General features: G+C 34.3%; 1 protein-coding gene across 1 annotated transcript in view; it reads left to right on the top strand.

The window, feature by feature from the left end:
- NEK10 (NIMA related kinase 10) overlaps window positions 1-16,895 on the top strand; it is an 88,456-nt gene that overhangs the window by 65,438 nt on the left and 6,123 nt on the right. Inside the window, 4 exon segments of the mRNA XM_027880951.1 lie at window positions 3,698-3,872; window positions 3,956-4,042; window positions 12,910-12,936; window positions 15,683-15,783. Coding sequence (XP_027736752.1) covers window positions 3,698-3,872; window positions 3,956-4,042; window positions 12,910-12,936; window positions 15,683-15,783 — 390 coding nt within the window.

The raw sequence follows: 16,895 nt of genomic DNA, 5'->3' as shown, positions 1-16,895 counted from the left end.
ATGATGTTCACTTTTTTCATAACAGCGTGGTATTGTTGAGTCGTATTCTGCTTCTGATCCATCAAAATCCCCATATCTTTTCCTGCAGAGCTTCTGTCCGACCAGTCCTTCCCCAGTCTCTGCATTTGTACAGTTGTTTCCCCTTGCTCATAGAACTTTGGTTTCTCTCTGTTTAAACTTCATGAGTTCTTTTAGTTTCTCCAGTTTCTCAAAACTTTCTTTGACACCCGTTGTCAGTGTCATTGTCACAACTCTGTGTATGATGTATGTGCTGCAGTATGATATATGATGTGAATGTATCGCAGTCTAGGCACCTTTAACAGGCGCTCTGTCCATCCATTATGCAGATTATCATTGTAATTCAGTGACACCATTGAGTGGTTTTGGAACAAGGTCAGAAAGAATCCTGAAAGATTGTGCTTGCTGCCCATTTTTAGTATAACAAACACTCGAAGCAGTTACCAAGTCGAGTACAGTTTTTATGGTCAATTATACAGCCAACTGATCATGATTTTATCTAGGTCACACTTCCCTAGCTTTCTTGTAAGTTGTCATGAAAAACCTTGTCAAAAGGCTTGCTAAAACCCTTATATATAACATCTGCTTCTTGTTCCTAATGCATAAGAGCTCTTGAAAAACGAAGAGCTCTTACTGAAAAAAATACATTGGTTTAGGATGTTTTTTCCCCTGACAGTTTCATGTCAGCTACTAATCATTTTATTGCTAACTTGTAGGTTTTTACAAATAGTTTAATAGTGGAAATAGTTCTGGTTTTTTTTCTTGAAATAGAAATTCAATTGACTAGCATAATGCTGTAATTGTAAATGTCTCAAATAAAGAAGATTAATTAAACACTGTTTGCAAATGCCACTAGAGAGCTCTGTATTTCTTGAAGACAGAAAAGTTATTTCTTCTGGACAGTAATATGACAAAACAGAGCTAAACAAAATATAGATAACTTTATTTTAGTTAAACCTACTTGGTTTTTTTTAGATTTGTTAGATTTCTGCTGGAAGTCAGAAAGAGCAATTTAGGCTTCACTTGTCCAAAAGTTAAATATAACTTGATTTTACAATAGTAATGATGACCAATGAAGAGACAAGTGTACAGGATATGGATGCAGATAGAATATTTTCTATCTGGAACACAAGTTTCCGGAGATGCTTTTGCTCAGTAATAAAGATAGATGAGTGCTGGAAAAAAATTAATTGGTTCATTATTTGAACATTTTTTTGCAGAGTGACTTTTTTCCCCTTCGCTTTTGTTTTCAATTGTGTTTTGTCTATAAGAGAAGGCGGAGTTTTTTTCAACAAAGGTGGTGATCAGTCTGATGTATGGGGAAACTGAGGCACTAGTTTATTATGAAAATGTGAAAATAAACAGGATCAACTGATGGAACCTCCCCAAGGATTTGTAAAATTCTGGAACACTACAATCAAGTGTAGGTATGAGCACAGTTCAAGTGAATATATATCAACCTAACTCCTGTTTGAATGTTTGTGATGTTTTGAATATGCCACTGTTCCATAGATTTCTTCAAAAGATCTGTCTTTCTGTTTATCTGAAAGAAGTATCTCTGAGACTTCAAGGCATATGAAAATGATTGTTTCAATGTGTTGGAGAAAAGTTTCTCCATCCTCTTCTCATAAAATTATGTCCATATGTAGATCATTATGTTCCCCCTTCAGTGGTGAGCAAAAGCATTGAACTTGCATCCCAACCTTCTCTAGTCAGGGTACTTTTGTCCTTCTAAATCATCCAGTTGTCCTACTCAAAAAAAGAAAAAGTGGTATATAATCTCATTTTTGAAAATTATTAGGTGTTGTCTAGGTGGAACAAAATATATCACAGCAAATTCATTTCTTACTCTCAGATTACTAATGAATACTATAGTTTCCTATGTTCAGCTGTTATGTAAGTGGGCCAGATTTTATGTATACACAGGTTATAGCTTTACAGTTTATATAGCTGCTTTATGGCTTTAGAATATGTTTCACTGATCTCTGAACAGTTTCTATAGCAGGTCTGACAATTATTTTTATCGTGAGGTCTGTGGAATTCAGTTCACACATTTCAAACAGGTTTCCCATTTTGGTGGGCTGCTAGATCTGAAACCAGTTGGTAACAGCTGTCTTTTCGTTATTTTTTTTCTTCAGCTCCACCTGATTTAGAAGTTATTGTTAACAGTCTTTTGAGTATGAGGTTCAGTATTGAAAATGTTGAAAGGAGATTTAAGTTTGAAATGTCCATGCAGTTTGAGACTTCTTTGTCTTGACTTTGTTTTCTTTGATGTAGAACAGGTGAGTTGGTTCTTTTCAGTAACTGTGCTCAGACTGTTCAGGGTACAATGTGTGCTCATATTCCAGGACTAGACTGCTGTCTTCCAGTAAGATAGAGAGTCATCATTAGTGGTTGTCATGCCGTGCTACACTCCAGTCACTGCTATTGTGGCATCTTGGACGTAAGCTCAGTCCAGTACTTAAGTATAAAATGATCTTTTCCCACCTGAATTTAAAGAGAAAGGCTTGACAAGCCATCTCCTACAAGTTAAGTTATAGATTTGGGAACAGAACCAAAGATGGGGAAGTAATTGAAGCAGACCTATTACACAGACAGTGTATAGTCAGTGCTCAGGGGTGCAGTTAGGTTTCTGAGGAGAAAGGTTTTCTAGTGCACCCACTCTGCTCTTTCCTAATAAGGTCAAAATATTTCTTGGGAAAAACTTTGAAAGAAGTTGACTTAGATAAAGTACAAATTGTCTTAGGCAGACTTGGTAAGAATATAAGTATTTAGGAATGTATTATCTCCTGAAATTAATATTAAAGATACTAATTTGTTTAGTCTGATATATTTGTATGATTTATCTCCTGTCCTGCTTTATCACACTTTGCTCTGCCAAGATAGAGTAAAAAGAAACATGAATTTATTTACACACAACAGAACTAATATGTGAAGGCTTGGAACAATATATACAGAGATCATAAAACATCTTTCTTCAAAATATATTGCATTAAAATAGAAGCAATAACAGGGATCAGGGATTTCTATTCTTTCCAGTAAAACTATAAACACTGACAGCAGCAGAGGCAGAATTTTAAACTTATTAAAGAACCTTGTACTACAAACAAGATGCAGCAGTTAAATGTTACAGACCAATAATTTATATTGGATGTTTTATTTTCTTTGCTCTGCATTTGGTCAGTTCAGCCTCGGGGGTCTCTCTGACATGGCATCATGTCAAGTTGATTTCGTATTTTACTACCATCTTGGCTGTTATGAAGGTTTTGCATTGTCCAGAACTGGACTGCTGTTTATTATCTAAACTGGAAGAGAGTAAATCTACCAGTGCTTGTACCTGAGAAGACCTATTGTCTTTGTCTGGTGTTCTGTTTTAGTTCAGTATTTGCTTTTGGTCTGGTGTTTGTTTCATTTTTTTTCACTTTCAGTGCTTTCTGTGAAAAGATTGTTGTGAAGAACAAAGATATCTTTTGTGTAAAGACTAGAAATAATTTGTTTAGGTTTGAAAGTTTTGATCTAAATTTAGAGTCAGTGACTGAACCAGGTACTAGCAGCTAAGTGGGAACAAAAAGTATGTTTTTATGCATGTATACACAAGTGACACTTTCATTTTCAGAATTTCTAATGAGTGCAGGAAAAGGACAGTATATAACATTTCCTTTTTGTTCTTTGTTGTCAGAAAAATTATGAGAAGTTGAGTCTTCATAGTAGCAGCAATGGAGCAGCCAGTTGCAAAAGTGAATTTTCAGAAAATACTGAGCTTCCAGTTGACAGTTGTCAGTCTGCATGTGGAAAATATGAGGAAGGAACATGTGAAGAAATTCTGGTAGAGGACCACAGGACTATAGAGAAAGGTAGGCATTAGCAAAAGAAGCATCAGGGGGCTGTTATACTGGTCAGAGGTGGGTTAAAAGCTTGTTTTCATTTTTATGTGCAGATATATTCTCTGAATTAGATCATGAGCTGGACATATTGAACAATTCAAGCAGCTCCAGTTCAAGTAATTTGAAAGGATCTGCTATTGGTAATATGCTTAAAGAATTAAGTGTGCACTAATTTTTAACAGCAAAGCAGTTGTTTATTCCAGAATATTAGGGTATTTCATTATTTGTTGCAAGTTCGTTATCTGTTGCTCTGTTGTGCTGCCTAAGTGAAGAAAATAACTGTGCCTCTGTGGCAGCCATTTCCAGTTTAATACATTTTGCATCTCACAGTCTTTGTGTGGCTTTTCTCTGTATTTTGCAGTAACGTCTGTGAAGGCTGGAGTATTATCGGGCAACTTGACAATGAAGGTGGTTTTAAATTTGAAGCCCTAAGATGACTAGTATTGATGAGAAACAGATGGAAGAGTGTGAAAAATAAAGTTGAAAGAGGCAAGCTTTAGCTGTCTAGATGAATTGGCTGAATGGAATTGAAGGAAGGCTTAATGATTAAGACAGGATTATGTGATAAAACACAGCATTAATTCTGCTTATAGTTATTTATGGTAAGCAAGTAGGAAAGCATCAGCTGTGTTGGGTGTTATCTTAAGTAACAGTTTTTTGGGATTATATTCCAAAGATGAAAATTTAAAAGAAAAAAAACAAAAAAACTAGCTCTAAGTGCTTTGAGTGACTTGCTAAACTGTGAGCTACCATGATATACCTATTAAAGGGGAACGGATTCTGATTAGAGAAAATCAAAGAGCATTTTATACTAGAAAAAAGAGATAGATATTAGAGTTGAGCAAAATTTAAGATTTCCATTCATCCCATTTAGTTTTGAAAGAAAATTTGTGCATGATTTAAAGTGTACTGTTTAGTAAAGGGAATGTAGTTGTGTGAAGATTAACAAACGTTATTGGTACAAGGTCCCAGGCTTCGAAAAGGATTGAATAACATTTCTTTATCTGTTTGTAATCCTATTTGCTAGCTGAGTTTCCTTCAGATTTTGACTCAGGTACCGCAGAAATATGACTGCTTTTAATTGAAATGTCTAGCCATTAGCTCAGGGCAAATAAATGATTTGATAATTCTACCTAAAATCCATTAATATGATTTGCTAATTGTAACTGGATAGCCTGCTATTCTAAAGGCTGGAGGACCTGCGGCAGGCCAGCCCTGAGATTATTATCACAGTTTTCTTTGAAAAATAAAAATTAAAAAAAGTACTTTACTGCTTTATTGTGCTAAGAGAGTAACAGGAGAAGGCTAGAGGATACAGGGAAGCCTAGTCTTAAATGCGGTAGGGGGCCTGCATGAAAGGAATCCCTTGAAGAAAAGCAGCTTGCAGAGAAAAACATTCTATTTTGTGTTTATACTACAGAATAACACATTATGTGTCTCAAAGAAATGTAATTCATTGTGGGCTAGTTCAGCATTGTACACAGACATTTGAATGTTTGTAGTTTGTACCTTTCCACACCCAAAGCATTACTGGTAATGATTTCCTTGTAGTCTCTTTTGCTTGGTTGAGATCTGGACATTAACAAAACATCCATTTTTTCTAATATTTGAATATTATGGTACCAGGTTTCCATATTTTTATTAAATATTTTAAGTGGAAAGATCCAGTCAGTTTCTGTCAATCCCAGTGACTTTAACCAGCATTTCTAGAAATCATTATTCATTTTTCTCTCACCATAGAGCTTAATTATTATATAGATACTTCAGGATTGCTTTTTCAGAAAAATAACTGTGTAGTCTTATGTTGTTAAATCACCTCTAGTTTCTACTTAATGTTGAAATCAGTGTTGTATATCAGTTGTAATTAATGCTGGCAAATGTTTCTTTTTTTCAAGGATAAAGAAAAGATACCTTCAAAAAAATAATTATAAATTCAGGATAATTGGCTATTACTTGGATTGCGCTCCATTCATTGCTACTAAATGGCTAACAGAATTTGAATTATCAGCTGTGGTTTTTTCAACCATGTCAGCATTGCAGGGGAAAATGTGACCAGCTTTCATCTGGCTAACTTGGAAACTGCTAACATGAAGATGTGAGTTTTAGTTATGGGTATATTGATGAAGATCTTGAAAGGATTTGTCTAATCATGCTGTCATCACATCATTCTCAGAGTAAACATGATCTGCAACTGTAGAAAAATAACAATCTAATTTTAAAACTAGGGCGGTATCTTGTAAGAAGGTGTGATATGCTGAGTTGTTCACTGGCACCGAAGCTGGTATTCATTTGACAGTGTAATAGGGCTAAGCTTTTTTTATAGTCCACTATTGTCATATTTTCAATAATTTTACATACTCTGCTTTTCAATTAATCTTGAAGAAAAGGATTATTCTTCTTAGTCTAGACAATGTATTTCTACAAGTCCAACTCCTTTAACTACTCCCAAGATGGCCAAATGAAGGGTGTATAGATTCTGGAAGAGTTGTTCCTGGTACTTGAAGTGATTAATCCTACAGAAGTTCTGTGTATGTCAGAAGCATAGAGGCAATAGTGACAGATGCATTTTTTTTTCCACCTGAAGTCCTATTAATTTGAAGAGATAAAGATTGACAGAGGGTAGGACCATACTGAGTCAAAAAGCAATGAAGAGTGATGGGATGATAATAGTTTACTAGCTGCAGTTTTTTCTTATTTTAAAATTACAAGGTTCTCAACTTTACCTTAACTTAGACACATTTAGGGGTTTTTACTTGCTTTTGGTTTTCAGTGTAACTGTATGTTCATTTCTGCTGGTAAAAACAAATAGCAGGAAAATACCTGGTGTGTCTGAATGCCTAGAAGTCCAGTAGAGGTGGTACATCAGTTGAGTGAGAGTTTAAAAATTTACTCCATGTTTTGGCATGGTTTCTTTCGGAAAAAAGGTTTTATTTCCCTTAATCTTGTTCATTTACATTGCAATTGGGACAGCATCCTAAATACATTGAAAGACACTTCTGTGTTAAATGTTGTAAAACATCCTCTTAGAAATTCTCTGACCTTCCTCACAATAAAAATGAAGCGTGCAATAGATTTGTTTCACAATTGCTCAGTCACTTGCTTTTCATGAGGCTAAGAAGTCTCAATGCCCAGTCCTGTTTTGCTGCTGTACCTTGCTTAGAAGTTTTTCTCTTACCTCATAATTTAGTTTATGTTTTCAATGTTTGGAGTAACCTCTGATCTAACTTGTGACCAATAAGCAAAGACATTGATATTCAGGATTCCTTTCCCGAATTTCTGCAATCCAATAGTATTCAGACTTACCATGTAATGAAGACACCACAGATCTGCCTGAAGAATATTCTAGTGATGTAACTGTAGAGTAACTCCTATATCTTTCTTTGAGCTTTTAGAAATATTACTTGTTTACAAAGTGCCAGGACTTGACTTTTGTGCAGGTGATGCTCATATCCAGTTGAAAAATTGGGGATTTCTAGAACTAGGATGCTCTCAAAATAGGAACTATGTATGTTGTATGTAGCAAATGATTGGGCTCTGAGTTTAGATCATCACTTATCTCCACATTTAACTACTTTCGAGGATAACAAGGAACACTGTGAAATAAAAACCCCGTTCAGTAGTGTTGCTTGCTGTCTGGAGTCAGTAATTTGGACTACATTGCAGTCAGCTACCTTATAATTTGCAAGTTCTGTTATCGCAGAGCTGAACTTTTTTTTTTTTGTGTGGCTCAGACCAGTTGTATTTGATAGGTTTGATGTTTTGAGAGGATATTTCTTCTTTCAGTGGTGATTAGATAGTTTTGTAAGTCTTTGGAATAATATCATCTGACATCTGCTATATATGCTTCTTTAGACAGTGAACTGGAAAGCGTAGGAAATTCCTTGAAAATTATTATTCCATCAAGAAAACTATCATTTGCCCAATGGGCTGTCTGTGAAGAACTTTGGAGATCTTAGTGTTTTGTAGGCTTGCTCTTCCCAATTTATCTAAGATTCAGATTTCTTCTGAGACCTTGGGCTAATGGGTCATTGTAGAAAACATCAGCTAGAACATGATCTGCTGAGACCTGTACAAGTTTTCCTGTATGATGCTGGAGTATGTTTGTGTCAACTTCTCTTGCTGTACGTGGAGCCTCTGTGAGTGAGAGAACTTAGTTGTTTGCTCTGCAAAAGGGTTTAATTAATGGGGTTGGGATTGTCCATTCCAGTGTACAGTGATTTAAAGGACAGCTTACTAGGAGTATTTAGAAAAAATAAAGGTAATTTGACCTTTCTCCTGAAAAGATCAGTAAGCTGTCATTCAAAAAGCCACATCCTTTGCTTCCATTTTGTTCAAAGAGATACATTGAAGTTTTCTGCTGATATGAAATCTTGATTCATACCAGTGGTCCTACCAGTCTGATCAAACTTGGGAGGGTTTTCAGAGATTTTTTAGATAACATTGAAGTGAAAGTTAAAGCCAAAGCAAAAGTTATCATCTCCTCAGGTTTTTCTGATCGCATATCATGTTATAAGCTCTTCTCTTGAAATTAGATGGTTAGGTTCCTGCAAGAGCAAAACACTAAACTACCTATTAAAAGGTATTTTTATGATTTGCACTGATTTCCGTGCATGTTAAGAAATTAAAGCCTTAGAAGTTGCTTTAATTACATCAGCTATTAAAGACCAAAGTAGCAGTCAGAGAAGTTCTTTATGGCTCATTTAATGTTTTTTTTTTTTAAATGTCCTCAAGGAATTTTCATAGAGCTATTCAGAATAGAGAGGCTGATGAGAATTAAAAGCTTTGGCTTTTGCATGTCTTTCACATTCTAACAAGAGTGGGCACAAAAGAGGAAAGAGATGGAGGATGTGTATTTCATTTTCCTTGAGATCCTCTCAAACTGAGAAATACCTTCTTGCAAGGCATTTGAACAAAACACATTGCCTTGTTCTTCCTATCCCTGTCAAAGGAGTAACCGTGGTAAAAGGAAATACGGTCCAGGTAACCCTGGGCTGAACATCAGGATGCACTGCGTGCTCCATGACTTGTTAGTTAACTTGTCTGCAAGTTCATCTTTTTTCATACTCCCCATCTGGCTTTGTATGATTAGCATAACTCATACACAGAAGACTAAGTATTATAAATAAAGTCTTTAGTGTTACGTGTGTGTATACACACATGAATGTTTGTTACAATGTTTTTTACATGTTTGAGTCTCCTTGTGGTTAGTTATTGAATAAATTATTTTGCTGTGTTTTCATAGTGACTAACATAATGAGATTCTTCTCTCCAATGTAGCTGCTCAGTGGGTCTCTAACATAATAATAAGCAATAAAAATAGGGCTGAAGGGTGTTTGCTATTGCTTAGTGATGTTCTGCATCATGATTTCTGTGGGTTTTTTTGGTTCCGTTTTTTAACATTAGTATTTTCCTAACTTTAGCATATGAATCAGAAAATACTACATCTCTGCTGTGTACAGTGAGTGGTGAGACAGACTCTGGTGTGAAATATCATGCACTTGTAGATACACTCATAAACTGGCAGATTAGCAAGTCAAATGTGGTGAGTCATCAAACTGATCAAGCAAATTTGGATATGAGCCCTTTACTCATTGAAAGACCATTTATTTGAAACAGCCAAAGGGTATAGTATTTCAAACCCAATTTTGTGTATTAATACTTGGAAAAGGTTATGTGTGTTTTTTATAAAATTCTAGCAAACAGCTAGAATTCAAACTTAGCTATCTAGCCAAGTGGCTTCTGTTACAAATTTTCATGCATATATTCACATAATATATTATGGTGTTTGTTGTATCTGAAGTTGGAACTCAAAATCCTTACCCCAAGCAGCGTGATTCACTTTCTGTCAGTGCTTCTACTTTTGTATTTGTATTACTGTGTCTGCATCCTAAGCAGGTAAAATACCTGTTCCTTGAATAGGCACAATCATATATTGCACTTCATTCTTTACTTTCTAGACAGTAGACACTGTCTTTTTCTGTCTATTTTTCTGTCTCAGTAACAAGGTTAATTGAAGTACTTTTGCTTCTATGAGGGGAGTGCCTAGTTTATTTGCTATTACAGAGGTCAGCTTTTCTTACCAAACAGTCTTTTGTGCTAGCTACTACAAAATTTTAATATCTGTTTTCCTAAGCAAAGCATTAACAAGGAATAAAATAGTTTCTTTTTCTTTCATTCTCTATCTGTGTGTCTTCTTTTTAGGGAGACAGATTTAGCCTAAAAATGTATAATTTCTTTTAGTTTTAAAGTGATTTCAGTGTGACAGATGCAAGCCTCCTTCAGGATTTTTTTTTCTTTAAATTCAAGGATCTCAGAAAAGTAGGAAAAATAGAGGCACTTTATTTCAGAGTACAACACAAAGAAGGTTTGAACATAAAAGGATTTAAGACTCTCAGCAATGTGTTTGCTCTACTGTTGCTCTAGAACTAATATATCTACTGTAACAAGACCAACAATGGGAAAACTAATATAAATGTGATGGAAAACTTTTTTTTCCTCTGTTTGATTAGATGCCTCTGTTCTTGCTTAATGATAATGCTTGCAATCTTAGTAAGTGCGGAATAAAATCTCATGTAGACAAAGATGCAGGGCATTTTATTAAAATCCATGAATTGTATGGGAAAATTGTTCTAGAATATCCTAATCTTACTACTCAGACTTTCAGTTAGCAGAATTATCTTTTTGTTAAACGTGCACTTATTCCTCATTCAAAATGAGAAACTAATTGTTAGACAGAGTGGTTGGTCTCATAGGTCTAAATTACCATCAAAAGAGTGATTTTACAGGAATGTTTTAAAACAAATGCTTAAGACTAATATTTAAGACAGTGCTTTCCAAGTGCAGAAATAATAACATTAGCCTTCTTTTAGACCTTTTTTGGCACTATGCAATAAATTATGTCAATGTTTACGTTCAGTTTTATTGCTTATTAGATGTTGGACCAATAATTGGTCATATCCCAGTCTTCAAGGTCCTAAATTCAGTAGGATTATATAAGAAGTAAGGTCCACTGAAAAAGTGGGCTCTTTATCCAGACTAGCAACAATGTTGTGGCTGTAGTGGTAGCAGTAACTGTAATAATTGAATGCAAATCTTCTGTGGACATCTAGTCAACATGTATTGTTAGTTTCTGTGAAATTCTGGAAGTATTTATTAAAATACTGTGTGGGGCTGAGATTTTAGTTTGTGATGTAGGAAAATCTTCAATACATCAAACAGTAACTTGATAGTCAAATGGGGTCTGGAGTTCGTTTAATACTGTTTTTTAAAAGTTATTTTGACACCATTTCTGGGAAACAGAAATTATTAACATGCACGTTTTGGTTTTTTAAGCTGAAGATAACATTTATACATTTGTTTCAGGTATAACTAAATGAAATTTTAGTACTTCTGAAAGACAACCCCAGATAAGGTAGGTGTGATTTATTTTTTAATATAAATTATAAACTGGTCACTGTTATGATCAATTCTAGTTGTTTGGTTCACAGTGCAACAATTCTGCAATTCCCTTCATGAAACGTTTCCTTACTCCCCATTACGGCTTCATATTATATTGACCTACAGCAGTCAGTCTGCTTGAAGATGTTTTAAGAGGGTGTTTGTACTCAAAAGACGTACATGTAAATAGTTTTAAAAATGGACTTTGCTACATCAGCTAAACCAATTTATTTGGTTAGCCAATTTATTTGGTTAGTGTATTAGTGTGGAGTATATTGTAGTAGAGTAGTATCTTGTCCCTTTGAACTTCTCTAGACCTTCTACACAAACATAGGCGCCCATTTTTTGTATTGCGGAGGCCTCATTTATTTCAAAAAAGGAAACAAACAGAAGCAGAATATGTCATATCATCCCTCTTCCTCTTCTAAAGGTCTTCCTTTTTCTTCTGTTGTTTATTCAGTACTGCATCAAACACATTCTTGACCAACCATTATTTTTTCTGATCGTTTTGGCACCACTTTTACTCACAGATTCTGTTGTTTCTTTATTTCTGTTTTTCTTTCAAATCTGAAAAAAACCCTCAAAATCACTTTTGGCTGCATCTGCCTCCTGACTAATTTTTTCTTTTTAACTTAGCTATGTGAGTGTTTATAATGATGGCATCGGTTCTTCTCTTGTGTTTCTCCACAGACATCGTTTTAACCAAAGGCAATATTTTATTATTGTTTTCAGAGTGGTTCTTAGCATGTCACCATCCAGTCTGTCACTTATCACTTTGCAGTTTTGGTCCTGTTGCAGTCAGTAGTGGCAGCCTCCTCATGCTTGTGTTGAAGCAAGTGCATTTTTTTCTCTCTGTACAAATTCACTAGTACACAAATCTCTGCCCCTCACATAATCATTAGAAAAGCTATCTTCTTATCTGTCTTCGTAACTGCTCCTTGAAACTGTAGTTTTCCCTACTGCCAAAAAAATATATACAAATTCTTACCAGGCTAGGGCTATTGCAGCTGCCACCCATGAGACATCATATTGGCTAATTCGGGCTCCTCTCTGTTTGTATCAGTTTTTTTTATTGCTTTTTTATTTCAATTAGTGAAATCTGCAGGCTGGGAAAGAGTTTATGTAGTGTACAGAGCAGGATCTAACACTGAAACATGTTCTGACATTGAGATATTGCTATCCTGGTGATGTAATATTATTCTTTTCCACCATTTTACCAGTACTGTATGCATTATTACTCATGTTTTTCTTCTCTAAACAATAAATATTTATGTTTCCCATCCATAAGAAGGGTTATCCAGAAGGTCCTTAAAAATGTAGAAATGCATCATCTCATGGATTATTGAGTTTTCAGTATTAAAATCCGCTCTACAGACTTTGCGTGTTCCAGGCTGAAAACTGAGCAGGGAAAGAAACTTTTATGTAGTAGAAATTATGCTATTTTGGACACGCAGAGTGAGCCAACCTTTTTCTGACTTAAAAATGCACAGTTAAAAACTAGGGAACTTGGACAGATTTCCTTTAGAGGAAACATGAGATATAGTCAGAGAATACTGTTATTTTATTTAAGATGGTCCTGGATCAAGATTGTGACCAGGTAATTTTGTGCTTGCAAGAAATTTGAACTTTAGCTTAAATTAAACCTAATGATTACCAAATGTTCAATTTATAACATTGTTCTCCTGTTGCATATAGAGTGTTTCCTCAAAGTCTACCAGTTGTAGCTCTTTGCAGAGTGAAATGTTATGGTTTAATCTAATAATTGTATTTTAAAATATTAGAAAATGAGAAAATTACATTTCACATACAAGTATGTTATCTGAAATATCATGAAGGTACTTCTTAAAAATATGAATTCCAATGGTGAATCAGTAAGATCTCATTTTAATGGTCGTTATCCTGCCTAAACTTCTGCCAAATGCAATGAGAATTTCTCCTGAGAAATGAATTTTCATAGACCCCTTGTAAATTATCGTGTATTTATACATTGTGATTGATGAAACAAGTTTTCTATTTGAGGTACTTTTCTTTCTTACTGAGAAGCTTCACATACTGTAAGATCCTAAGCTGTGATTTCAGAATGCATATTGTCTGAATTAATACTTGAAAGAAAATTATTTTGAACAATTGAGAAATGGATCATAAACCGGTGCTTTTTGTCTATACTGTCCTATTTTACAGCTTTTAATATAAAAATTCTATTAAAATTTTTCGTTATGGAGTACAAATCAAAATTTGATGTCAGCCTTCTGCAGTTTCAGTGTTTACTGTTTACTAAAGAGTGCCATTATAATACCAGCACAGTTAAAACCCACTATCCAGCCATAACCTATCAGAGCTATCATGATCTTCAAACAAATACTTTAGCCTTTGTTGATGTTTTCAGTTCTGTGGGTAATTTGAGTAAATCCAAAATCTTTTTTTCAATAATGTTTTCCTTTTGTATAAAATTATTAAAAGCTTTGATCAAGTCTTCAGCAGCCTATTCACACATGTATGCCCTCATCTTCCAAATAATGCTATACTTCTGTATTAAAAAAAAAAAAAAAAAAAGAAACTTGGAGCAGTCTGGAGGACTTGGAGGGTACTCCTGAAGTTCCTAGCTTAACACTGGGTCTCCAGCTGTCTTTGAAGCACCTATACACTACAAGGAGACACTACATATGGTCCTCTTAGAATTTTAGGTCATATTATTGCTGTCATACTGGAAAAAAGGGAAATCCATGTTATACCCTACTCAGTCATTTTTGTTTGCTGCTATCATTCTATACATACTTTTATTTGAAAAAAAAAATGTGAAGACACACAAAAGAAAGGGCACTGATTTATTTTCTTTTGGTTTGTTTTATAAGCCATTGACAGGAAAAAAGAAGACAAATACCACATAACGGGGAATAGGGGAAAAGATAACGTCAAGGAATTAAAGGTGTTCTGAGTGTCCTAACAAAAGCTGAAGATTCATAGGTAGTAACAGCAGTGGAGACTGAATACAGCAGTGTTGGTAGAGAGGTGAAAATGAGGCAGAAAGAGCTAAATCCAAATTGCTCTTCTGGTGGTATGTATTTTAGATTATTACAGCATGGCTACCACTGTCACCCTGACCAGAAAAAACAATCTAAATTTTTCTCCAAGTAACTCAGGGGAAATGCAAGACTCTTACTCATCATTAAGGGAAGACTTGGGGAAAAAGTATCAAACTGAATTTCACTTGACTCTATCAACAGATGTGCAAAAAGGCCACAAGAGCCCCAATAACAGCAATGACATCATCATCTTCCTGATACTACTAGAAACATGTGACAGAAACTCTGTGACAGAAAAGGACTTTTTCTGTATCTCTCTGTTTCTGTGATAGCACAGCTCAGAACTGCATAGTCCCTAGACACTTCAGTTTGTGAATGTCTGTCTTCTACTTCTTGTTAAAATAGCCAGTACAGAAATTCAACAGCAAAAAAAACCCTGATAATTGTACTGCTGTGAATGAGTTAATGTGGTATTTGAATTTTATTGCCTACTCAGTAGAATTTTTATTCTCGATGCAGGATCATTATGCCAAAAAAAAAAAAAAAAAAGTTTCTGTGCATATAAATTTTTACGTAAGACTTTATGATCCTCAGGGTGTTGCTGTATGAAGAAATGTTAGAATATGGATCTAAATTAGCCTCTGAAGTGTAGTTTAGAGAACTGTATTTAAGAGAGATACAGGGCTGCTGGCTGAAGTTCAATACTTGGGCCAAAGGTCCTTGCTTAGCTTCCAGGTCTAATACTCAACTTGGAAAGATAATTTTGTGAATATTCTTTAGTGATACACTAAATGTTTTATAGTGACAATCTGCTGATAAACTTTTATTTCATCTCTGAATTTGACAGTGTGTATGATTTAAATACACAAGATTAAAAATCCTAAACAACAATTGATAAATATGGTCCATGTGAGATATGTTATTGTAATTCTTTGGGTAGATTGAAAATAAATTTAATAACATCAAAATATACAAAAAGTAAATATGTGTGTTAGTCAATGTAAAAAAAAATCAGTTAAGAAAATTCTATGTATCATATATTTAAATTTCCTTTTAAATAAATGTGAGAAAACTTTAATGATTGGTAAGGTACATTAATACTGTTTTTCTCTTAGCATAATTTAATGATTCAGAGAAAGGGATTTTCTTTTGACACATGTATTCAATTGCATTGCCTAAATTTTTAATATTTTACATTATCCTTTTTCTGTTTGCAACATTATTGGAAAAACAAGTCATGCATTTAAACTTAGCGTTTATATCTACAGGTTAAGGTAACAAAATGAGCTGCCCTCCTGATTTTATTCTTGTCTTCTACAGCATCGGCAGGAATTGCTGTATCACAGAGGAAGGTGCGTCAGATCAGTGACCCTGTTCAGCAGATTCTTATTCAGCTCCACAAAATTATCTTCATCACTCAAGTTTGCCTTACTGTTGCTTCTGACATTCTATACTTTTTAGTTATTTGCTGTTGTCAAAATGATGGTACTGCAAAGTGCTGCTAATTTAGTCACTGTTCTTTAAAAACAACAGAACTTGACATTTTTGCAGATGGCAGGATGCTTTAAAAATATATCATTTAAATAAAGACTAACGCTGAATATTAGTATGTGGAGGATGGCAATAATTGAGTCATACGAAAAAAAATCAGTGGCTCACCTCAGAAAAATGGATTGTACAGTAAATTATTTTTATAATGTTCTGTCATACTAGCAATATGATTATTTAAGGTGACAATATCATATACTGAATTGGAGAGTATATAAAATGCTTTCCTCTATAGCAATAGTTCCTAAATAACTTCAAGGTTAAATTTTTTTATTATCAATAAGTAGTAATGCTTTCATGGGATTTTAGTGCAATAATTCAAATCCTGAATATGTTAAGTGTTTTGAAATGTTTTTGAATGTCAGATCTTTTTCAAACTTAAGACTTATTTTAAAATTAAGTTCAAATGCTTCGTAGTGGAAGAGAGTTGAAGTTATTTCATGCTGATTCCAAAGCAAAAATGGAGGTGATACAAATCTGCATTGAACTCTCCACTAAATTTGTGATGGAAAACTTTTTATGCTCTGGAAAGATGGCAACCATGCAGCTACTTGCTATTCTTAAATAAAATCTTTTTGTTTTTCAAAATGAAGTGTTTATCTTTGGGATATGATGATTATCACCTCAGGGATTTTCAGATTGATGAGCCAAATTTGTTTGGTTTTATTTAAAACAGAGTAGCATAACTGAACTTGAGTGTGCTTTGCATGTCTTTTTTCTTTCTTTCTTTTTTCTTTTTTTCTTTTTTTTAATTTTTTTTAACTGTCAAGCTTATCAAAACAGGTAATACAGGAATTAAATTATCAAAGACAAAGAAAATAATCATAATTTAAAATAATTGGAAATTATCTCCTTCTCCCACTAGCAGTACCGAAGCAGTTCAGTCTTTACATAGTATATGAGGAGTATGTCCAAGATGCTCATTAGTGAACCTGTCCTCTCTGTTGAAGAAGGTTTTATCAAGTGGCCTACTAATTAATACAAG

The sequence above is a fragment of the Empidonax traillii genome, unplaced genomic scaffold (assembly GCF_003031625.1).
Source record: "Empidonax traillii isolate 1590-97213 ecotype Southwest subspecies unplaced genomic scaffold, ASM303162v1 scaffold81:size2596050, whole genome shotgun sequence".
Taxonomy (NCBI): domain Eukaryota; kingdom Metazoa; phylum Chordata; class Aves; order Passeriformes; family Tyrannidae; genus Empidonax; species Empidonax traillii.
Note: the sequence above shows the minus strand (reverse complement) of the source record. Positions and strands in the feature narration are given on the sequence as shown.